The 25,801-nt window shown below is 50.1% G+C and overlaps 1 protein-coding gene across 1 annotated transcript in view; it reads right to left on the bottom strand.

The window, feature by feature from the left end:
- Positions 1-25,163, bottom strand: part of LOC106575047 (TSC22 domain family protein 1-like) — a 43,206-nt gene extending 18,043 nt beyond the window's left edge. The window contains exon 1 of the mRNA XM_045713516.2: positions 22,504-25,163. Coding sequence (XP_045569472.2) covers positions 22,504-24,500 — 1,997 coding nt within the window. The 5' untranslated portion in view covers positions 24,501-25,163. The remainder of the gene's footprint in view (positions 1-22,503) is intronic.
- Positions 25,164-25,801: the final 638 nt, after the last annotated feature.

The raw sequence follows: 25,801 nt of genomic DNA, 5'->3' as shown, positions 1-25,801 counted from the left end.
CTAGCAGCGACTGATCTATCCTATAGACAGGGCTCTACAGAGCTAGCAGCGACTGATCTATCCTATAGACAGGGCTCTACAGAGCTAGCAGCGACTGATCTATCCTATAGACAGGGCTCTACAGAGCTAGCAGCGACTGATCTATCCTATAGACAGGGCTCTACAGAGCTAGCAGCGACTGATCTATCCTATAGACAGGGCTCTACAGAGCTAGCAGCGACTGATCTATCCTATAGACAGGGCTCTACAGAGCTAGCAGCGACTGATCTATCCTATAGACAGGGCTCTACAGAGCTAGCAGCGACTGATCTATCCTATAGACAGGGCTCTACAGAGCTAGCAGCGACTGATCTATCCTATAGACAGGGCTCTACAGAGCTAGCAGCGACTGATCTATCCTATAGACAGGGCTCTACAGAGCTAGCAGCGACTGATCTATCCTATAGACAGGGCTCTACAGAGCTAGCAGCGACTGATCTATCCTATAGACAGGGCTCTACAGAGCTAGCAGCGACTGATCTATCCTATAGACAGGGCTCTACAGAGCTAGCAGCGACTGATCTATCCTATAGACAGGGCTCTACAGAGCTAGCAGCGACTGATCTATCCTATAGACAGGGCTCTACACAGCTAGCAGCGACTGATCTATCCTATAGACAGGGCTCTACAGAGCTAGCAGCGACTGATCTATCCTATAGACAGGGCTCTACACAGCTAGCAGCGACTGATCTATCCTATAGACAGGGCTCTACACAGCTAGCAGCGACTGATCTATCCTATAGACAGGGCTCTACACAGCTAGCAGCGACTGATCTATCCTATAGACAGGGCTCTACAGAGCTAGCAGCGACTGATCTATCCTATAGACAGGGCTCTACACAGCTAGCAGCGACTGATCTATCCTATAGACAGGGCTCTACAGAGCTAGCAGCGACTGATCTATCCTATAGACAGGGCTCTACAGAGCTAGCAGCGACTGATCTATCCTATAGACAGGGCTCTACAGAGCTAGCAGCGACTGATCTATCCTATAGACAGGGCTCTACAGAGCTAGCAGCGACTGATCTATCCTATAGACAGGGCTCTACAGAGCTAGCAGCGACTGATCTATCCTATAGACAGGGCTCTACAGAGCTAGCAGCGACTGATCTATCCTATAGACAGGGCTCTACAGAGCTAGCAGCGACTGATCTATCCTATAGACAGGGCTCTACACAGCTAGCAGCGACTGATCTATCCTATAGACAGGGCTCTACACAGCTAGCAGCGACTGATCTATCCTATAGACAGGGCTCTACACAGCTAGCAGCGACTGATCTATCCTATAGACAGGGCTCTACACAGCTAGCAGCGACTGATCTATCCTATAGACAGGGCTCTACACAGCTAGCAGCGACTGATCTATCCTATAGACAGGGCTCTACACAGCTAGCAGCGACTGATCTATCCTATAGACAGGGCTCTACACAGCTAGCAGCGACTGATCTATCCTATAGACAGGGCTCTACACAGCTAGCAGCGACTGATCTATCCTATAGACAGGGCTCTACAGAGCTAGCAGCGACTGATCTATCCTATAGACAGGGCTCTACAGAGCTAGCAGCGACTGATCTATCCTATAGACAGGGCTCTACAGAGCTAGCAGCGACTGATCTATCCTATAGACAGGGCTCTACAGAGCTAGCAGCGACTGATCTATCCTATAGACAGGGCTCTACAGAGCTAGCAGCGACTGATCTATCCTATAGACAGGGCTCTACAGAGCTAGCAGCGACTGATCTATCCTATAGACAGGGCTCTACAGAGCTAGCAGCGACTGATCTATCCTATAGACAGGGCTCTACAGAGCTAGCAGCGACTGATCTATCCTATAGACAGGGCTCTACAGAGCTAGCAGCGACTGATCTATCCTATAGACAGGGCTCTACAGAGCTAGCAGCGACTGATCTATCCTATAGACAGGGCTCTACAGAGCTAGCAGCGACTGATCTATCCTATAGACAGGGCTCTACAGAGCTAGCAGCGACTGATCTATCCTATAGACAGGGCTCTACAGAGCTAGCAGCGACTGATCTATCCTATAGACAGGGCTCTACAGAGCTAGCAGCGACTGATCTATCCTATAGACAGGGCTCTACAGAGCTAGCAGCGACTGATCTATCCTATAGACAGGGCTCTACAGAGCTAGCAGCGACTGATCTATCCTATAGACAGGGCTCTACAGAGCTAGCAGCGACTGATCTATCCTATAGACAGGGCTCTACAGAGCTAGCAGCGACTGATCTATCCTATAGACAGGGCTCTACAGAGCTAGCAGCGACTGATCTATCCTATAGACAGGGCTCTACAGAGCTAGCAGCGACTGATCTATCCTATAGACAGGGCTCTACAGAGCTAGCAGCGACTGATCTATCCTATAGACAGGGCTCTACAGAGCTAGCAGCGACTGATCTATCCTATAGACAGGGCTCTACAGAGCTAGCAGCGACTGATCTATCCTATAGACAGGGCTCTACAGAGCTAGCAGCGACTGATCTATCCTATAGACAGGGCTCTACAGAGCTAGCAGCGACTGATCTATCCTATAGACAGGGCTCTACAGAGCTAGCAGCGACTGATCTATCCTATAGACAGGGCTCTACAGAGCTAGCAGCGACTGATCTATCCTATAGACAGGGCTCTACAGAGCTAGCAGCGACTGATCTATCCTATAGACAGGGCTCTACAGAGCTAGCAGCGACTGATCTATCCTATAGACAGGGCTCTACAGAGCTAGCAGCGACTGATCTATCCTATAGACAGGGCTCTACAGAGCTAGCAGCGACTGATCTATCCTATAGACAGGGCTCTACAGAGCTAGCAGCGACTGATCTATCCTATAGACAGGGCTCTACAGAGCTAGCAGCGACTGATCTATCCTATAGACAGGGCTCTACAGAGCTAGCAGCGACTGATCTATCCTATAGACAGGGCTCTACAGAGCTAGCAGCGACTGATCTATCCTATAGACAGGGCTCTACAGAGCTAGCAGCGACTGATCTATCCTATAGACAGGGCTCTACAGAGCTAGCAGCGACTGATCTATCCTATAGACAGGGCTCTACAGAGCTAGCAGCGACTGATCTATCCTATAGACAGGGCTCTACAGAGCTAGCAGCGACTGATCTATCCTATAGACAGGGCTCTACAGAGCTAGCAGCGACTGATCTATCCTATAGACAGGGCTCTACAGAGCTAGCAGCGACTGATCTATCCTATAGACAGGGCTCTACAGAGCTAGCAGCGACTGATCTATCCTATAGACAGGGCTCTACAGAGCTAGCAGCGACTGATCTATCCTATAGACAGGGCTCTACAGAGCTAGCAGCGACTGATCTATCCTATAGACAGGGCTCTACACAGCTAGCAGCGACTGATCTATCCTATAGACAGGGCTCTACACAGCTAGCAGCGACTGATCTATCCTATAGACAGGGCTCTACACAGCTAGCAGCGACTGATCTATCCTATAGACAGGGCTCTACACAGCTAGCAGCGACTGATCTATCCTATAGACAGGGCTCTACACAGCTAGCAGCGACTGATCTATCCTATAGACAGGGCTCTACACAGCTAGCAGCGACTGATCTATCCTATAGACAGGGCTCTACACAGCTAGCAGCGACTGATCTATCCTATAGACAGGGCTCTACACAGCTAGCAGCGACTGATCTATCCTATAGACAGGGCTCTACAGAGCTAGCAGCGACTGATCTATCCTATAGACAGGGCTCTACAGAGCTAGCAGCGACTGATCTATCCTATAGACAGGGCTCTACAGAGCTAGCAGCGACTGATCTATCCTATAGACAGGGCTCTACACAGCTAGCAGCGACTGATCTATCCTATAGACAGGGCTCTACAGAGCTAGCAGCGACTGATCTATCCTATAGACAGGGCTCTACACAGCTAGCAGCGACTGATCTATCCTATAGACAGGGCTCTACACAGCTAGCAGCGACTGATCTATCCTATAGACAGGGCTCTACACAGCTAGCAGCGACTGATCTATCCTATAGACAGGGCTCTACAGAGCTAGCAGCGACTGATCTATCCTATAGACAGGGCTCTACACAGCTAGCAGCGACTGATCTATCCTATAGACAGGGCTCTACACAGCTAGCAGCGACTGATCTATCCTATAGACAGGGCTCTACAGAGCTAGCAGCGACTGATCTATCCTATAGACAGGGCTCTACAGAGCTAGCAGCGACTGATCTATCCTATAGACAGGGCTCTACAGAGCTAGCAGCGACTGATCTATCCTATAGACAGGGCTCTACAGAGCTAGCAGCGACTGATCTATCCTATAGACAGGGCTCTACAGAGCTAGCAGCGACTGATCTATCCTATAGACAGGGCTCTACAGAGCTAGCAGCGACTGATCTATCCTATAGACAGGGCTCTACAGAGCTAGCAGCGACTGATCTATCCTATAGACAGGGCTCTACAGAGCTAGCAGCGACTGATCTATCCTATAGACAGGGCTCTACAGAGCTAGCAGCGACTGATCTATCCTATAGACAGGGCTCTACAGAGCTAGCAGCGACTGATCTATCCTATAGACAGGGCTCTACAGAGCTAGCAGCGACTGATCTATCCTATAGACAGGGCTCTACAGAGCTAGCAGCGACTGATCTATCCTATAGACAGGGCTCTACAGAGCTAGCAGCGACTGATCTATCCTATAGACAGGGCTCTACAGAGCTAGCAGCGACTGATCTATCCTATAGACAGGGCTCTACAGAGCTAGCAGCGACTGATCTATCCTATAGACAGGGCTCTACAGAGCTAGCAGCGACTGATCTATCCTATAGACAGGGCTCTACAGAGCTAGCAGCGACTGATCTATCCTATAGACAGGGCTCTACAGAGCTAGCAGCGACTGATCTATCCTATAGACAGGGCTCTACAGAGCTAGCAGCGACTGATCTATCCTATAGACAGGGCTCTACAGAGCTAGCAGCGACTGATCTATCCTATAGACAGGGCTCTACAGAGCTAGCAGCGACTGATCTATCCTATAGACAGGGCTCTACAGAGCTAGCAGCGACTGATCTATCCTATAGACAGGGCTCTACAGAGCTAGCAGCGACTGATCTATCCTATAGACAGGGCTCTACAGAGCTAGCAGCGACTGATCTATCCTATAGACAGGGCTCTACAGAGCTAGCAGCGACTGATCTATCCTATAGACAGGGCTCTACAGAGCTAGCAGCGACTGATCTATCCTATAGACAGGGCTCTACAGAGCTAGCAGCGACTGATCTATCCTATAGACAGGGCTCTACAGAGCTAGCAGCGACTGATCTATCCTATAGACAGGGCTCTACAGAGCTAGCAGCGACTGATCTATCCTATAGACAGGGCTCTACAGAGCTAGCAGCGACTGATCTATCCTATAGACAGGGCTCTACAGAGCTAGCAGCGACTGATCTATCCTATAGACAGGGCTCTACAGAGCTAGCAGCGACTGATCTATCCTATAGACAGGGCTCTACAGAGCTAGCAGCGACTGATCTATCCTATAGACAGGGCTCTACAGAGCTAGCAGCGACTGATCTATCCTATAGACAGGGCTCTACAGAGCTAGCAGCGACTGATCTATCCTATAGACAGGGCTCTACAGAGCTAGCAGCGACTGATCTATCCTATAGACAGGGCTCTACAGAGCTAGCAGCTCTGTGCTCTGGCAGCTCCTTTGTAACTCAAGTTCAGCTTCTGTGCTGTTGGTTCAGCTGGTGATCTGATTGGTTGAGTGAATACATGGGAACATTTTGTACTCAGCTGTACAATCAGAAGAGGATCCCTCCATGGTTTGATCTTATGCGAATATGAACACCGTGCTGAGCGATGAACCAACATTTCAGTCATTATCGGCCGACGTCGGCTCAATTATTTTAATTGCATTTCTTCGTTTTTTCTTCTTCTGTGAACTCGATAAATCAGATCCAGATGAACTGTGTGATGATTCTCTCTGTCTGTCTCTGTTCTACCAGGTCTGTCTCTCTGTCTGTCTCTCTCTGTCTCTGTCTCTCTGTCTGTGTGTGGAGGTACGTCAGACCAATCCCCGCCTGCGCCTGTAGCCACCCTGTCTCTTCTCATCAGCTCTCTCGAATGCGTGCACACACACACCTACCTGAGAGCACGACACACACACACACACACACACACACACACACACACACCTACCTGAGAGCACGACACACCTGAGTAAGACACACACACCAGAAAATCCCAGCACAGAGCACGGTCTCAACTCACGTATACAATGTACTGACCCTGATGTACTGTTATGCTACTGCTCCCACACAATGCCCCATACCTACCCCCATACCTTAACCCCCATACCTAAACCCCCATACCTTAACCCCCATACCTAAACCCCCATACCTTAACCCCCATACCTAACCCCCCCATACCTACCCCACCTCCCCATACCTTAACCCCCATACCTTAACCCCCATACCTAGCCCCAATGTACTGTTATGCTACTGCTCCCACACAATGCCCCATACCTACCCCCATACCTTAACCCCCATACCTAAACCCCCATACCTTAACCCCCATACCTAACCCCCCCATACCTACCCCACCTCCCCATACCTTAACCCCCATACCTTAACCCCCATACCTAGCCCCAATGTACTGTTATGCTACTGCTCCCACACAATGCCCCATACCTACCCCCATACCTACCCCCATACCTTAACCCCCATACCTAAACCCCCCATACCTACCCCACCTCCCCATACCTACCCCCATACCTTAACCCCCATACCTTAACCCCCATACCTAGCCCCAATGTACTGTTATGCTACTGCTCCCACACAATGCCCCATACCTTAACCCCCATACCTAAACCCCCATACCTTAACCCCCATACCTTAACCCCCATACCTTAACCCCCATACCTTAACCCCCATACCTAAACCCCCATACCTAAACCTCCATACCTAAACCCCCATACTTTAACCCCCATACCTAAACCCCCATACTTTAACCCCCATACCTAAACCCCCATACCTTAACCCCCATACCTTAACCCCCATACCTTAACCCCCATACCTTAACCCCCATACCTTAACCCCTCCATACATTTACATTTAAGTCATTTAGCAGATGCTCTTATCCAGAGCGACTTACAAATTAGTGCATTCACCTTATGATATCCAGTGGAACAACCACTTTACAATAGTGCATCTAAATCTTTTAAGGGGGGGGTTAGAAGGATTACTTTATCCTATCCCAGGTATTCCTTAAAGAGGTGGGGTTTCAGGTGTCTCCGGAAGGTGGTGATTGACTCCGCTGTCCTGGCGTCGTGAGGGAGCTTGTTCCACCATTGGGGTGCCAGAGCAGCGAACAGTTTTGACTGGGCTGAGCGGGAACTGTGCTTCCTCAGAGGTAGGGGGGCGAGCAGGCCAGAGGTGGATGAACGCAGTGCCCTTGTTTGGGTGTAGGGCCTGATCAGAGCCTGAAGGTACGGAGGTGCCGTTCCCCTCACAGCTCCGTAGGCAAGCACTATGGTCTTGTAGCAGATGCGAGCTTCAACTGGAAGCCAGTGGAGAGAGCGGAGGAGCGGGGTGACGTGAGAGAACTTGGGAAGGTTGAACACCAGACGGGCTGCGGCGTTCTGGATGAGTTGTAGGGGTTTAATGGCACAGGCAGGGAGCCCAGCCAACAGCGAGTTGGCATACCTAACCCCCCCATACCTACCCCCATACCTAAACCCCCATACCTAACCCCTCCATACCTAACCCCCCCATACCTAACCCACCTCCCCAACCTACCCCATACCTAAACCCCCATACCTTAACCCCCATACCTTAACCCCCATACCTTAACCCCCATACCCAAACCCCCATACCTACCCCATACCTACCCCCATACCCAAACCCACCCCCAATGTACTGTTATGCTACTGCTCCCACACAATGCCCCATACCTACCCCCAATGTACTGTTATGCTACTGCTCCCACACAATGCCCCATACCTACCCCCATACCTAACCCCTCCATACCTGCCCCCCATACCTAACCCCTCCATACCTAACCCCTCCATACCTAAACCCCCATACCTAACCCCTCCATACCTAACCCCCCCATAACTTAACCCCCATACCTTAACCCCCATACCTACCCCCATACCTAACCTAACCCCCCCATACCTAAACCCCCCCATACCTACCCCACCTCCCCCATACCTAACCCCCCCATACCTAACCCCCATACCTACCCCCCCATACCTAAAACCCCATACCTAAACCCCCATACCTAAATCCATCTCCCCCATACCTAACCCCCATACCTAAACCCCCATACCTAACCCCATCGCCCCACATACCTAACCCCCCCACCTAACCCCATACCTAACCCCCATACCTAACCCCCATACCTACCCCCCCATACCTAAACCCCCATACCTAAACCCATCTCCCCCATACCTAACCCCCCATACCTAACCCCCCATACCTAAACCCCCATACCTAAACCCATCTCCCCCATACCTTAACCCCCATACCTAACCCCCCCATACCTACCCCCCATACCTAAACCCCCCCATACCTAACCCCCCATACCTAAACCCCCATACCTAAACCCATCTCCCCCATACCTAACCCCCCATACCTAACCCCCCATACCTAACCCCCCATACCTAACCCCCCATACCTAACCCCATACCTAACCCCCATACCTAACCCCCATACCTAACCCCATCTCCCCCATACCTAACCCCATCTCCCCCATACCTACCCCCCCTTACCTAAACCCCCATACCTAAACCCATCTCCCCCCATACCTAATCCCCCCATACCTAATCCCCCCATACCTAACCCCATCTCCCCCATACCTAACCCCATCTCCCCCCATACCTACCCCCCCATACCTAACCCCATACCTAACCACCCATACCTAACCCCCATCTCCCCCCATACCTAACCCCCCCATACCTAAACCCCCATACCTAACCCCCATACCTAAACCCCCATACCTAACCCCATCTCCCCCATACCTAACCCCATCTCCCCCATACCTAACCCCATCTCCCCCATACCTAACCCCCCCTACCTAACCCCATCTCCCCCCATACCTAACCCCCCCTACCTAACCCCCATACCTAACCCCATCTCCCCCATACCTAACCCCATCTCCCCCCATACCTAACCCCCCATACCTAACCCCATACCTAACCCCCATACCTAACCCCCATACCTAACCCCATCTCCCCCATACCTAACCCCATCTCCCCCATACCTACCCCCCCTTACCTAAACCCCCATACCTAAACCCATCTCCCCCCATACCTAATCCCCCCATACCTAATCCCCCCATACCTAACCCCATCTCCCCCATACCTAACCCCATCTCCCCCCATACCTACCCCCCATACCTAACCCCATACCTAACCACCCATACCTAACCCCCATCTCCCCCCATACCTAACCCCCCCATACCTAAACCCCCATACCTAACCCCCCATACCTAAACCCCCATACCTAACCCCATCTCCCCCATACCTAACCCCATCTCCCCCATACCTAACCCCATCTCCCCCATACCTAACCCCCCCTACCTAACCCCATCTCCCCCCATACCTAACCCCCCCTACCTAACCCCCCTACCTAACCCCATCTCCCCCCATACCTAACCCCCCCTACCTAACCCCCATACCTAACCCCATCTCCCCCATACCTAACCCCATCTCCCCCCATACCTAACCCCCCATACCTAACCCCATCTCCCCCACACCTAACCCCCCACACCTACCCCCCATACCTAACCCCATCGCCCCCATACCTAACCCCCTCATACCTAATCCCCCCATACCTAAACCCCCATACCTAAACCCCCATACCTAAACCCCCATACTTTAACCCCCATACCTAAACCCCCATACCTTAACCCCCATACCTTAACCCCCATACCTTAACCCCCATACCTTAACCCCTCCATACATTTACATTTAAGTCATTTAGCAGATGCTCTTATCCAGAGCGACTTACAAATTAGTGCATTCACCTTATGATATCCAGTGGAACAACCACTTTACAATAGTGCATCTAAATCTTTTAAGGGGGGGGTTAGAAGGATTACTTTATCCTATCCCAGGTATTCCTTAAAGAGGTGGGGTTTCAGGTGTCTCCGGAAGGTGGTGATTGACTCCGCTGTCCTGGCGTCGTGAGGGAGCTTGTTCCACCATTGGGGTGCCAGAGCAGCGAACAGTTTTGACTGGGCTGAGCGGGAACTGTGCTTCCTCAGAGGTAGGGGGGCGAGCAGGCCAGAGGTGGATGAACGCAGTGCCCTTGTTTGGGTGTAGGGCCTGATCAGAGCCTGAAGGTACGGAGGTGCCGTTCCCCTCACAGCTCCGTAGGCAAGCACTATGGTCTTGTAGCAGATGCGAGCTTCAACTGGAAGCCAGTGGAGAGAGCGGAGGAGCGGGGTGACGTGAGAGAACTTGGGAAGGTTGAACACCAGACGGGCTGCGGCGTTCTGGATGAGTTGTAGGGGTTTAATGGCACAGGCAGGGAGCCCAGCCAACAGCGAGTTGGCATACCTAACCCCCCCATACCTACCCCCATACCTAAACCCCCATACCTAACCCCTCCATACCTAACCCCCCCATACCTAACCCACCTCCCCAACCTACCCCATACCTAAACCCCCATACCTTAACCCCCATACCTTAACCCCCATACCTTAACCCCCATACCTTAACCCCCATACCCAAACCCCCATACCTACCCCATACCTACCCCCATACCCAAACCCACCCCCAATGTACTGTTATGCTACTGCTCCCACACAATGCCCCATACCTACCCCCAATGTACTGTTATGCTACTGCTCCCACACAATGCCCCATACCTACCCCCATACCTAACCCCTCCATACCTGCCCCCCATACCTAACCCCTCCATACCTAACCCCTCCATACCTAAACCCCCATACCTAACCCCTCCATACCTAACCCCCCCATAACTTAACCCCCATACCTTAACCCCCATACCTACCCCCATACCTAACCTAACCCCCCATACCTAAACCCCCCCATACCTACCCCACCTCCCCCATACCTAACCCCCCCATACCTAACCCCCATACCTACCCCCCCATACCTAAAACCCCATACCTAAACCCCCATACCTAAATCCATCTCCCCCATACCTAACCCCCATACCTAAACCCCCATACCTAACCCCATCGCCCCACATACCTAACCCCCCCACCTAACCCCATACCTAACCCCCATACCTAACCCCCCCATACCTAACCCCCATACCTACCCCCCCATACCTAAACCCCCATACCTAAACCCATCTCCCCCATACCTAACCCCCCATACCTAACCCCCATACCTAAACCCCCCCATACCTACCCCACCTCCCCCATACCTTAACCCCCATACCTTAACCCCCATACCTACCCCCATACCTAACCCCCCCATACCTACCCCCCATACCTAAACCCCCCCATACCTAACCCCCCATACCTAAACCCCCATACCTAAACCCATCTCCCCCATACCTAACCCCCCATACCTAATGCCCCCATACCTAACCCCCCATACCTAACCCCATACCTAACCCCCCATACCTAACCCCCCATACCTAACCCCATACCTAACCCCCATACCTAACCCCCATACCTAACCCCATCTCCCCCATACCTAACCCCATCTCCCCCATACCTACCCCCCCTTACCTAAACCCCCATACCTAAACCCATCTCCCCCCATACCTAACCCCCATACCTAATCCCCCCATACCTAATCCCCCCATACCTAACCCCATCTCCCCCATACCTAACCCCATCTCCCCCCATACCTACCCCCCCATACCTAACCCCATACCTAACCACCCATACCTAACCCCCATCTCCCCCCATACCTAACCCCCCCATACCTAAACCCCCATACCTAACCCCCATACCTAAACCCCATACCTAACCCCCATACCTAAACCCCCATACCTAACCCCATCTCCCCCATACCTAACCCCATCTCCCCCATACCTAACCCCATCTCCCCCATACCTAACCCCCCCTACCTAACCCCATCTCCCCCCATACCTAACCCCCCCTACCTAACCCCCATACCTAACCCCATCTCCCCCATACCTAACCCCATCTCCCCCCATACCTAACCCCCCATACCTAACCCCATACCTAACCCCCATACCTAACCCCCATACCTAACCCCATCTCCCCCATACCTAACCCCATCTCCCCCATACCTACCCCCCCTTACCTAAACCCCCATACCTAAACCCATCTCCCCCCATACCTAACCCCCATACCTAATCCCCCCATACCTAACCCCATCTCCCCCATACCTAACCCCATCTCCCCCCATACCTACCCCCCATACCTAACCCCATACCTAACCACCCATACCTAACCCCCATCTCCCCCCATACCTAACCCCCCCATACCTAAACCCCCATACCTAACCCCCCATACCTAAACCCCCATACCTAACCCCATCTCCCCCATACCTAACCCCATCTCCCCCATACCTAACCCCATCTCCCCCATACCTAACCCCCCCTACCTAACCCCATCTCCCCCCATACCTAACCCCCCTACCTAACCCCCCTACCTAACCCCATCTCCCCCCATACCTAACCCCCCCTACCTAACCCCCATACCTAACCCCATCTCCCCCATACCTAACCCCATCTCCCCCCATACCTAACCCCCCATACCTAACCCCATCTCCCCCACACCTAACCCCCCACACCTACCCCCCATACCTAACCCCATCGCCCCCATACCTAACCCCCCCATACCTAATCCCCCCATACCTAACCCCCCATACCTACCCCCCCATACCTAACCCCATCTCCCCCATACCTAACCCCATCTCCCCCCACCTAACCCCATCTCCCCCCTACCTAACCCCATCTCCCCCCATACCTAACCCCATCTCCCCCCATACCTAACCCCATCTCCCCCCATACCTACCCCCCCATACCTAACCCCATCTCCCCCACACCTAACCCCCCACACCTACCCCCCATACCTAACCCCATCTCCCCCATACCTAACCCCATCTCCCCCCATACCCCCCATACCTAACCCCATCTCCCCCCATACCTAAGCCCCCCATACCTAACCCCATCTCCCCCATACCTAACCCCCCATACCTAAACCCCATACCTAACCCCCCCATACCTAACCCCATCTCCCCCCATACCTAACACCCCCATACCTAACCCCATCTCCCCCACACCTAACCCCCCATACCTAACCCCATCTCCCCCCATACCTAACCCCATCTCCCCCCATACCTAACCCCATCTCCCCCCATACCTAACCCCATCTCCCCCACACCTAACCCCCCATACCTAAACCCATCTCCCCCATACCTAAACCCATCTCCCCCATAACTAACCCCGCCATACCTAAACCCATCTCCCCCATACCTAACCCCCCCATACCTAACCCCCATACCTAAACCTCCCATATCTAACCCCCCATACCTAAACCTCCCATATCTAACCCCCCATACCTAAACCCCCCATACCTAACCCCCCCATACCTAAACCCATCTCCCCCATACCTAACCCCCCCATACCTAACCCCCCCATACCTAAACCCATCTCCCCCATACCTACCCCCCCATACCTAACCCCATCTCCCCCCATACCTAAACCCATCTCCCCATACCTAACCCCATCTCCCCCATAACTAACCCCCCCATAGCTAAACCCATCTCCCCCATACCTAACCCCCCATACCTAACCCCATCTCCCCCCCATACCTAACCCCCCATACCTAACCCCATCTCCCCCATACCTAACCCCATCTCCCCCATACCTAAACCCCATACCTAACCCCCCCATACCTAACCCCCCATACCTAAACCCCATACCTAACCCCCCCATACCTAACCCCATCTCCCCCCATACCTAACACCCCCATACCTACCCCCCCATACCTAACCCCATCTCCCCCACACCTAACCCCCCATACCTAACCCCATCTCCCCCCATACCTAACCCCATCTCCCCCCATACCTAACCCCATCTCCCCCGATACCTAACCCCATCTCCCCCACACCTAACCCCCCATACCTAAACCCATCTCCCCCATACCTAACCCCCCCATACCTACCCCCATACCGAACCCCCATACCTAAACCCCCCATACCTACCCCACCTCCCCCATACCTAACCCCCCCCATACCTAAACCCATCTCCCCCATACCTAACCCCCCATACCATACCCCCCATACCTAACCCCCCCATACCTAACCCCCCCATGCCTAACCCCATTTCCCCCATACCAAACCCCATACCTAACCCCCCCATACCTAAACCCATCTCCCCCATACCTAAACCCATCTCCCCATAACTAACCCCCCCATACCTAAACCCATCTCCCCCATACCTAACCCCCCCATACCTAACCCCCATACCTAAACCTCCCATATCTAACCCCCCATACCTAAACCTCCCATATCTAACCCCCCATACCTAAACCTCCCATATCTAACCCCCCCATACCTAAACCCACCTCCCCCATACCTAACCCCCCCATACCTAACCCCCCATACCTAAACCCCCCATACCTAACCCCCCCATACCTAAACCCATCTCCCCCATACCTAACCCCCCCATACCTAACCCCCCCATACCTAAACCCATCTCCCCCATACCTAAACCCATCTCCCCATAACTAACCCCCCCATACCTAAACCCATCTCCCCCATACCTAACCCCCCCATACCTAACCCCCATACCTAAACCTCCCATATCTAACCCCCCATACCTAAACCTCCCATATCTAACCCCCCCATACCTAAACCCACCTCCCCCATACCTAACCCCCCCATACCTAACCCCCCCATACCTAAACCCCCCATACCTAACCCCCCCATACCTAAACCCATCTCCCCCATACCTAACCCCCCCATACCTAACCCCCCCATACCTAAACCCATCTCCCCCATACCTACCCCCCATACCTAACCCCATCTCCCCCCATACCTAAACCCATCTCCCCCATACCTAACCCCATCTCCCCCATAACTAACCCCCCCATAGCTAAACCCATCTCCCCATCTCCCCCCCATACCTAACCCCCCATACCTAACCCCCCATACCTAACCCCATCTCCCCCATACCTAACCCCCCATACCTAACCCCCATAACTAACCCCCCATACCTAACCCCATCTCCCCCATACCTAACCCCATCTCCCCCATACCTAACCCCCCCCCATACCTAACCCCATCTCCCCCCATACCTAACCCCCCCATACCTAACCCCATCTCCCCCCATACCTAACCCCCCATACCTAACCCCCCATACCTAAACCCATCTCCCCCATACCTAACCCCCCCATACCTAACCCCATCTCCCCCCATACCTAACCCCATCTCCCCCCATACCTAACCCCATACCTAACCCCCCCATACCAACCCCCCCATACCCAACCCCCCCATACCTAACCCCATTTCCCTATTTCACTGATCATCCCCATAGCCAACACAGCAAACCTCTTTGGCCGCCTTTCCTTCCAGTTCTCTGCTGCCAATGACTGGAACAAATTGCAAAAATCTCTGAAGCTGGAGACTTATTTCTCCCTCACTAGCTTTAAGCATCAGCTGTCAGAGCAGCTAACCGATTGCTGCAGCTGTACATAGCCCATCTGTAAATAGCCCATCCAACTACCTCATCCCCATATTTGTTTTGTTTTTCTGCTCTGTTGCACCCCAGTATTTCTACTTGCACATCCTCATTTGCACATCTATCACTCCAGTGTAAATTGTTAAATTGTAATTACTTCGCCGCTTTTGGCCTATTTATTGCCTTACCCCCTTACTTCATTTGCACACACTGCATACAGATTTTCCTATTGTGTTATTGACTGTACGTTTGTTTATTCCATGTGTAACTCTGTCGTTTTTGTCGCACTGCTTTGCTTCATCTTGGCCAGGTCGCAGGTGTAAATGAGAACTTGTTCTCAACTGGCCTACCTGGTTAAATAAAGGTGAAATAAAAAATAAATAAAATACTGCTTTAAAGCAAATATCTGCAGTATTAGTAAAGATGTGATCAATACATCTTGATTTAATTCCTGTTCTGTTTGTAACTACCCTGGTAGGTTGACTGATATCCAGGTTACAGGCACTGGTTACAGTTAGAAGCTTTTTCCTGAGTGGGCAGCTTGATGAAAGCCAGTCAATATTTAAGTCACCCAGAAAATATACATCTCTGTTGATATCACATACATTATCAAGCATTTCACACATATTATCCAGATACTGACTGTTAGGACTTGGTGGTCTATAGCAGCTTCCCAGCAGAATGGGCTTTAGGTGAGGCAGATGAACCTGTAGCCATATTACTTCAACAGTATTTAACATTAGATCGTCTCTAAGCTTTACAGGAATGTGGTTCTGAATATAGACCGCAACACCGCCTCCGTTGGTATTGTTAACAATTTCTGCAAGCTAGTTTTTGCTACCATGTGGGTTTTCGCTTGCTTGAGCCTGCTAACTGAGGAGTGTTAATTCACCTGTTTCCATACACGTTTCATTTTTTTTTTAAGTATCGTTTAATCTAACTGCTTAGCTGCCGACATGGTGCACTTTTTTTTCGTCTAATCTTTACAGGAAAATGCCACGGGCACTATCTGATTTGTCATTTCACTGCAGCTAATGTAGAAGGAAAAGCTGTGTACATTTGCAAATACTGTGCCAAATCATATGTGAAGAATGCAACAAAGATGCAGAATCATCCGGCCAAGTGCATAAAGTTCCCTCAGCGCTCACAACAAGCAACCTCTGACTAAAGTCCCTCTACTTCTATTGGAGGTGAAAATGATGAATCAGACGCCTTATCGATAGCAACAGCTCACGGTCCTCCTGGAATCAGAAGTGTTTTTGACTCAATGGAGGAACGTAGTCAGAGAAATGCTGATGAATGTCTTGCTCGAGCTGTGTATGCAACTGGTTCACCTCTGATGTTCACAGGCAATGTGTATTGGAAGAGATTTCTGAATGTTTTTCTCCCAGCATACACCTCTCCAACCAGACATGCTTTATCTACTCATTTGCTGGATGCAGAGTTCAACAGAGTTCAAGTGAAGGTCAAGCAAATCATAGAGAAAGCAGACTGCATTGCAATCATCTCTGATGGGTGGTTGAATGTTTGTGGGCCAGGAATAATTAACTACATCATCTCCACCCCTCAACCAGTATTCTACCAGAGCACAGACACAAGGGACAACAGCCACACCGGTCTCTACATTGCAGATGAGCTGAAGGCAGTCATTAATAACCTTGAACCACAGAAGGTATTTGCACTGGTGACAGACAATGCTGTGAACATGAAGGCTGCTTGGTCTAAAGTGGAGGAGTCCTATCCTCACATCACACCCATTGGCTGTGCTGCTCATGCATTGAATCTGCTCCTCAAGGACATCATGACACTAAAAACAATGGAAACACTCTGTAAGAGAGCGAAATAAATGGTTAGGTATGTTGGGGTGTGTTTTGTATTTTGGGAGAGAGTGGTAAGCAGCCTGAAACCTATATCAGTAGCCATTGCACGGATTGAGGGAGACAATGCCATCCTGTCTGATGTTCAGACTTGCAGATGTAAGAGAAGAAATCCATACAGCCCTGCCCACTTCACTGTTGCGCCAAGCAGAGGAAACTGCAGTTCTGAAATACATCAAAAAGCGTGAAGACTTCTGCCTGAAGCCCATACACACCACAGCGTACATGTTGGACCCCAAGTATGCTGGCAAGAGCATCCTGTCCTGTCCATACACTCCACACGCCGCAGCGTACATGTTGGGCCCCAAGTATGCTGGCGAGAGCATCCTGTCTGGTGCAGAGATCAACAAGGCCTATGGTGTCATCACTACCGTGTCTCGCCACCTTGGCCTGGATGAGGGCAAGGTTCTTGGCAGTCTGGTGAAGTACACTTCCAAGCAAGGGCTTTGGGATGGAGATGCAATATGGCAGTCTGGCGAAGTACACTTCCAAGCAAAGGCTTTGGGATGGAGATGCAATATGGCAGTCGTGCCAACAGATCATCAGCCACCAGGTGGAAGAAGGGACTTTGTGGATCTGAGGCTCTTTCCCCTGTTGCCTCCATCATCCTCCAAATCCCACCAACATCAGCCGCCTCAGAGCGCAACTGGTCCTTGTTTGGGAACACACACACACACACACACACACACACACACACACACACACACACACACCACACACCCCCCGCACGCAACAGGCTGACCAATACAAGGGTTGAAAAATTGGTGGCCAGCCGGGAAAATTTCAGGCTTTTAGAGCCTGACAACGAGCCTGACAACGAGCCTGACAACGAGCCTGACAACGAGCCTGACAACGAGCCTGACAACGAGCCTGACAACGAGCCATCCTCAACAAGGTTGGAAAGTGACAGTGAAGATGAGGCCTCAGTCTGATGTTCAAGAGGTGGACATTGAGGAGGTCCAGGGAGAAGACATGGAAGCCTGAGAGGAAGACAACCAAAGCTTTAGTTTCTAGACTATCATTTTACAGATGTAAGTTGAAAACGTTTTTGGGAGATGAGATGGATCACTGGGGATCATTCAATATTCCCTTTATTTTGTTGTTCAGTGAAATCATCCCATGTGAAGAGTCAACTCATTTAATTAAAGTTACATTCATAACTAAATAGTTTGTTTTTTTTCCTATTGGAAAGATTTAATAATTCGCAATTATGTCTACTTATGATAAGGTAATAGGTTTATGTTTGTCTCCATATGATATGGTAAATATATCCAATGCAAAAAACATCTACATTTAAAACGGTATTAATATGAATTCCCATATATTCCCACGGAAAGTTTCCACCTCTGAATATTCCCCAAAATGTACAACCCTAAACAGCAACACAATTAGACCCAACCAAATCATGAGAAAACAAAAAGATAATTACTTGACACATTAGAAAGACAAAATAGTGGTGTAAACATTTAAATGACATTGGGATCACTAACGTTTAGGAAAAAATCCCTAACCGAAAAGTTTAGATTTGTTTTTTTACAACATTTCAAAAATCACAGTGCAGTTATCACAACACTACCACTAACAGGTCCCAAACGTTCTTCATTTTACAAATACCTAACGCAACAACGCTGTAACGTTAGGAGATCTGCATCTTTCAACAACAACAAAATGATTTGGCATGGATATAAAGCACTCTGCACGCCATCATCATCAACAGCTGGAGAGATGTCAGAGCGAGACAGGGAAGAGACAGCAGCCCAGTCCTGTATGGCAATACTTTGAGTTGGATGAGAAGGTGGTGAAATAAATACTCATTTTGTGAGGTGGAATTAAGCTACAGTGGCAGTACAAAGGCAATGCTTAACCATCTGAAAGAGGCACCACCATAAGACCCAACCCATTGCTGGCAGCAGTGGAATAAGGGACGGAGTGAGAAAAATCACAGTACTGATTCCAGAAATGATTGCAGTTGATATGCAGCCACTGTCAATGGTAGAGGATGTCCGCTTCAATAACCATATGACATCTCTAGAACCAGACTACTAGATACCATGTGGGAAAACCGTAAGGGCCTAAATTATACAATGATCGCTCTGCAAATACAAAGCGCAAGCTCTCAAACACCATACGAGGCTGACGTTAACAAATTGTTGGGCGTCTATGAACACGCTGTAATACATCACTGCAACGAGCCGTCACATTGATGAGAAGTGGGACATGGAAGATCCATGGACTGACAACATGGAGGAGGACACACCAGAGAACCACGGCATTAACTACCATTGTTGCTGAGTGGGTGAGGGACAGCTGTAAGGGGAGCACGGTTTGTTAGGTAGCCAGGACCGCTCCGTCTGGTAGGTAGCCAGGACTGCTCCGTCTGGTAGGTAGCCAGGACTGCTCCGTCTGGTAGGTAGCCAGGACTGCTCCGTCTGGTAGGTAGCCTGGACTGCTCCGTCTGGTAGGTAGCCAGGACTGCTCCGTCTGGTAGGTAGCCAGGACTGCTCCGTCTGGTAGGTAGCCAGGACTGCTCCGTCTGGTAGGTAGCCAGGACTGCTCCGTCTGGTAGGTAGCCAGGACTGCTCCGTCTGGTAGGTAGCCAGGACCGCGGTAGACTGAACTGCTCCGTCTGGTAGGTAGCCAGGACCGCGGTAACCCATACCAATGGTTTACCTACAGTACCAGTCAAAAGTCTGGAAACACCTACTCATTCAAGGGTTTTTCTTTATTTTGACTATTTTCTACATTGTAGAATAATAGTGAAGAAATCAAAACTATGAAATAACACATATGGAATCATGTAGCATACCCCAAAAAGTTTTAAACAAATCAAAACATATTTTATATTTTAGATTCTTCAAAGCAGCCACCCTTTGCCTTGATGACAGCTTTGCACACACTTGGCATTCTCTCAACCAGCTTCATGAAGTAGTCACCTGGAATGCATTTAAATTAAACAGTGTGCCTTGTTAAAAATTAATTCGCGGAATTTCTTTCCTTCTTAATGCATTTGATCCAATCAGTTGTGTTGTGGGTTGGGGGGGTATAGAGAAGATGGTCTTTCAACCAAATAGGGCTAAGTCCATATTATGGCAAGAACAGCTCAAATAAGCAAAGCGAAACGACAGTCCATCATTACTTTAAGACATGAAGGTTAATCAATTCAGATAAATTTCAAGAATTTTGAATGTTTCTTCAAGTGCAGTCGCAAAAAACATCAAGCGCTATGATGAAACTGGCTCTCATGAGGACCACCACAGGAAAGGAAGACCCAGAGTTACCTCTACTGCAGAGGATAAGTTCATTAGAGTTACCAGCCTCAGAAATTGCAGCTCAAATAAATGCTTCAGAGTTTAAGTAACAGACATCTCAACATCAACTGTTCAGAGGAGACTGCGTGAATCAGGCCTTCATGGTCAAATTGCCGCAAAGAAACCACTACTAAAGGACACCAAGAAGAAGTGACTTGCTTTGGCCAAGAAACATGAACAATGGACATTAGACCGGTGGAAATCTGTCCTTTGGTCTGATGAGTCCAAATTTGATTTTTGGTTCAATTGTGTTGGTCTTTGTGAGATGCAGAGTAGGTGAACGAATGATCTCTGCATGTGCAGTTCCCACTGTGAAGCATGGAGGAGGTGGTGTGATGGTGCTTTGCTGGTGACACTGGTAGCATGGCTACCACAGCATTCTGCAGCAATACGCCATCCCATCTGGTTTGGGCTTATTGGGACTATCATTTGTTTTTCAACAGGACAATGACCCAACACACCTCCAGGATGTGTAAGGGCTATTTGACCAAGAAGGAGAGTGATGGAATGCTGCATCAGATGACCTGGCCTCCACAATCACCGATCTCAACCCAATTGAGATGGTTTGGGATGAGTTGGACCGCAGAGTGAAAGAAAAGCAGCCAACAAGTGCTCAGCATATGTGGGAACTCCTTCAAGACTGTTTGAAAAGCAAACCTCATGAAGCTGATTAAAAGAAAGCCAAGAACGTGCAAAGCTGACATCAAGGCAAAGGGTGGCTACTTTGAAGAACCTCAAATATATTTTGATTTGTTTAACACTTTTTTGGTTACTACATGAATCCATGTGTTATTTCATAGTTTTGATGTTTTCACTATTATTCTGCAATGTTGAAAATAATAAAAATAAAGAAAAACTCTGGAATGAGTAGGTGTCCAAACTTTTGGCTGGTACTGTGTGTATGAGTATATATATATATATATATATATATATATATATATATATATATATATATATATATATATATATATATATATATATATATATATATATATATATATATATATATATATATATATATATGTGTGTATGTCTGCTAAATGACTTAAATGTAAATGTATGAGGTTGGAATAATACTATGAAATTGTGAAAATGATGATAATGCCCTTTTAGTGTAAGAGCTGTTTGAAAAGATCGCCTGAAATTTCAGCCTGTTTTGGTGGGATGGAGTTTTGGCTTGGCTGGTGACATCACCAGGCGGTATATTAGTTAATAGACCAATAAGAAAGAGAGTTCCAAACCTCTCTGCCAATAACAGCTAGTTCTCAGTTCTTTTCCCCTCCCCACTCAGACCAGTCAGTCCTGGCAAAGTTCTTGCTTGAGAAATTGCAGAAACTTTTGCAAAGAAGCTATTTGTTTCTTTTTTAGCATTTTAAATGTAAAACTATCACAGTAAGGTAGGCCTACTTAAGTGTTACCCAGAAACGGCTGCAATGGACCTTTAAATCAGTCTATGACGTCATACTGAAAAACGGCTGCATTGGACCTTTAAAGCAGTCTGGATGTCATACTGAAAAACAGCTGCATTGGACCTTTAAAGCAGTCTGATGTCATATAGACTCAGCTATGTTCAACAGTTCTAATTCCAACACGGAGGCCATCCATCCATCCATCCATCCATCCATCCATCCATCCATCCATCCTTACCTGTCCTCCTCTCCATCTGCAGACTGTGTCCTCAGGCTTGCAGCAGCGGCCACTAAGGCACTGGCATCTCCAGCCATGCCTCCTCCTGCAGCCCCCAGCCGGGGCAGCGTCAGCAGGGACTGGCGTTTGAACAGCAGCCTCTGGGCATCCTCCAGCTGGGATGCCGTTAGGGTGGGGATGCTTCCCCCGTACAGAGCCCCGCTTTGGGCCAGGCTGGTGTGGCTGAGGGGCACCCCGTGAGTCAGGAGGGGCTGGAGGTCAGCTCGGAGTGTGGTCACGAAAGGGGCGGAGGGGTGCTGGGGATGAGGGTGCAGCTGCTGAGCTGGGAGGTTCTGGAGCTGACTCAGAAGGGGTTGAGGGACAGCGGCCGGGCCAGGCATGGACACCCCAAGGGAGCCAGGGTGTGGGGGGAGGACCTGGGACTGGAGAGGAGCCGTAGGCTGAATGAAGTCTGGAGGCCGGCTGCCTGTCTGGCTCACGAGCCCCGCTGGGAGCTGGGGCGTGGGGTAGCCTGTCTGGGCATGCTCCATATCATAGGGCATCTGCTGGGGCATGGCCTGACTCCGAGCGCCCTGGGCATTCACCTGGGGGGCTGCTGGTAGAGTACCAAGGGGGACCATGCTGGTCTGCTGCAACAGGAGAGGGTTAGGGTCCTGAGGGACCATGTGGGCCTGCAGAGAGTTCTGGACAGTCTCAGGGCTGGTGTAGTCCTGGTGCTGGTATGGCTGAAAGGTCTGGGGTGCCACTGCTCCCATCTCTGTGCCTCTGTATTGGACAACACCGGCCACCACACTTCCATTCCCTGCTTGGCTCTCTGGGCCGGCAGCGCTGGGTGCAGGGTCAGAAGTGGGCCCGGCAGGGGGAAGCTCCTTCTCATAGTACTCTGTACATACCCATCTTCCCTTGCGGAACGGCTCTGAGTTAGAGTCCAGCTTCACCACTCTGAAGCGAGACCCCGGTGTGGCTTGGGTCTGTTGTGTCTGGGTGCTGGAGGTCACAGGCTGTGCCACTGCTACTGACACCCCAATCTGAGTGCTATTGGTGGGCCCTGTGCCTCCAGGGAGAGCCCCTACTCCACTGGATGTCCCTTGCCGGCCTCCACTACTGTCAAAGATTACAGGGCCCGCAGAGGGAGGGACACCACTACCACTGACTATAGATGACACATCCATGCCTGGCCCAGCAGTGATGGTAACAGAGACCTGGGCGGTGGTATTCTGAACCATACCCTGCCCCATCTGGGTCTGGTTGGGCCCAGCCATTTCAGAGGAACTCCCCCCTGCCACTGAGACAGTAAAGGCTGCTGGCACCACATTCTCTTGCAGATGATGCACAGTCCCATTCTCCATGTTACCAGGCTGTGGAGGGTCCTGAGGCTGCAGGGGTTCGCACGGAGGGTCCTGGGGTAGGGAGTGAGGGTTCAGGGGTTCATTAGGGGACGCTGCGCCTGGGGTCTCCACCCCATGGGGGCTGTTCAGGGTCTCGTCCGAGGAGCTCCTCTCAGGGACGCCGGTGTCCCGAGATACGGACGCTTCCTGCATTTCAGAGGAGGACAGGTCCTCTGTGTGGGATTCATCCATGTCATCATAACTCTCTGTGTCGTCTGCTGTGCTGTTGTTGGTGCTAACAGAGACCTGGGCTGGGGTCACGCTAGTTATCTGGAAGCCACTCTTCTTCTTCACCTGAAACCCGGACTGGGGGAGGTTAAGGCTCAGGGGGTGGTGGTGCAGCCCAGGGGAGGAGGACCCAGCCTGGCTAGTTGACTGATAATCATCAGTGGGCATTACATTACTACTACCTGCAGCAGACCCAGATGCCCCGCCACTACCGGTTGCGTTACTGCCTCTTCTATTGTGGAAAGACATCTTCCTAGACCCAGAGGAATCTCCTGAAAAGTCCTGTTGATGCATTTTGTGACCAACACGAAGCCAGTAACAGGGCAAAGAAGTGGCTAGCTGTGTAGCTACTAATGTTAGATGGTTGTTATATCCAGGCATAAATAAAGTTATCTAGTAACGTTCATGTACTCAGAGGTTAGCGAGCTAATAGTTACCTAATAGTTAGCCAACGGTGGCTAACGTAAGCAAGGTGACAGTCCCACAATAAATCACAACAAAGCTGGGACGATGTTCATTTCTGTTTTCAGTAGTTGAGCACTTCACTCTGCGTCTGATAAACTGTCGATAATGAAGTGAACGATAATTACTAATGTTAGTTCAGACATGGCCAGAACAACCAAGCTAACTGTTTTATAGCTAGCTGAAATGTCAACTACGAAGAGGCGCTTATACAAACGTTTAAACAACGCCAAACATATCTTAAATATAATATGAATATCTCACTGGAAGAAATTATTTTACGGAAATATTATAACGTTAGTGCCAAATTCAGCGTCAAAAGCGGTCGTAAGAGATCACCTCCATCGATGGCAACACCAGACGTCTCGTCTCCTAGACTCTGGTTTGTTGTTGGGAAATTCAGTCAGACAACCATCACTGGATAAACATCCTCTTAGCACATAAACTTGTTTTAATCCATCTCGATGGTTTCTGGTCAGAGTTGTTGTATCCTCCTCATTCTCTCGCTTGGCCCCTTTAACCCAGGCGCAGGACAACGCTAGCTCCTAGCTCGCTCCCTAGCTCTCTCCCTCCCTCCCTGACGACGAGATGAGGGGAGGTAAACATAGCTACTGCGCATGCCCTCAACTAGTTGTCGAAGTGGCGCTCGGTTCCGGTACCAGTCGGTCCCTGTAATGACCTCTACATAAATAGTTTTACGAGATGTAACTCTGTGCTTCCCACTCACATAAAATGACAACAAATGTTCATATAATAAAGACATTTAGCAGACGCTTTTATCCAAATGAGGTTTGACATGCGTGCAGAAATCTTATGTACGTGGACCTGGGAATCAAACCCATTACCCTGGCGTTTACAAGCACCATGCTCTACCAACTGCGCTACAAAGGAATCCAATACTTGTTGGTTAGTGTTAGACTGCAGGTAAGCAGCAGCAGTTAACGTTATATACACTTTACAAAAATATAAATGCAACAATTTCAAATATTTTACTCTGCAACAGTTCATAAGGAAATCAGTCAATTGAAATAAATTCATTAAGCCCTAATCTATGGATTTCACATGACTGGGAATACAGACATGCATCTGTTGGTCACCTTAAATAAAAAGGTAGGGGCATGGAATAGAAAACCAGTCAGTATCTGGGGTGGCCTTATGCAGCGCGACATCTCCTTCACATAGAGTTGATCAGGCTGTTGATTGTGGCCTGTGGAATGTTG

The sequence above is a fragment of the Salmo salar genome, chromosome 16 (assembly GCF_965601325.2).
Source record: "Salmo salar chromosome 16, fSalSal1, whole genome shotgun sequence".
Taxonomy (NCBI): Eukaryota; Metazoa; Chordata; class Actinopteri; order Salmoniformes; family Salmonidae; genus Salmo; species Salmo salar.
Note: the sequence above shows the minus strand (reverse complement) of the source record. Positions and strands in the feature narration are given on the sequence as shown.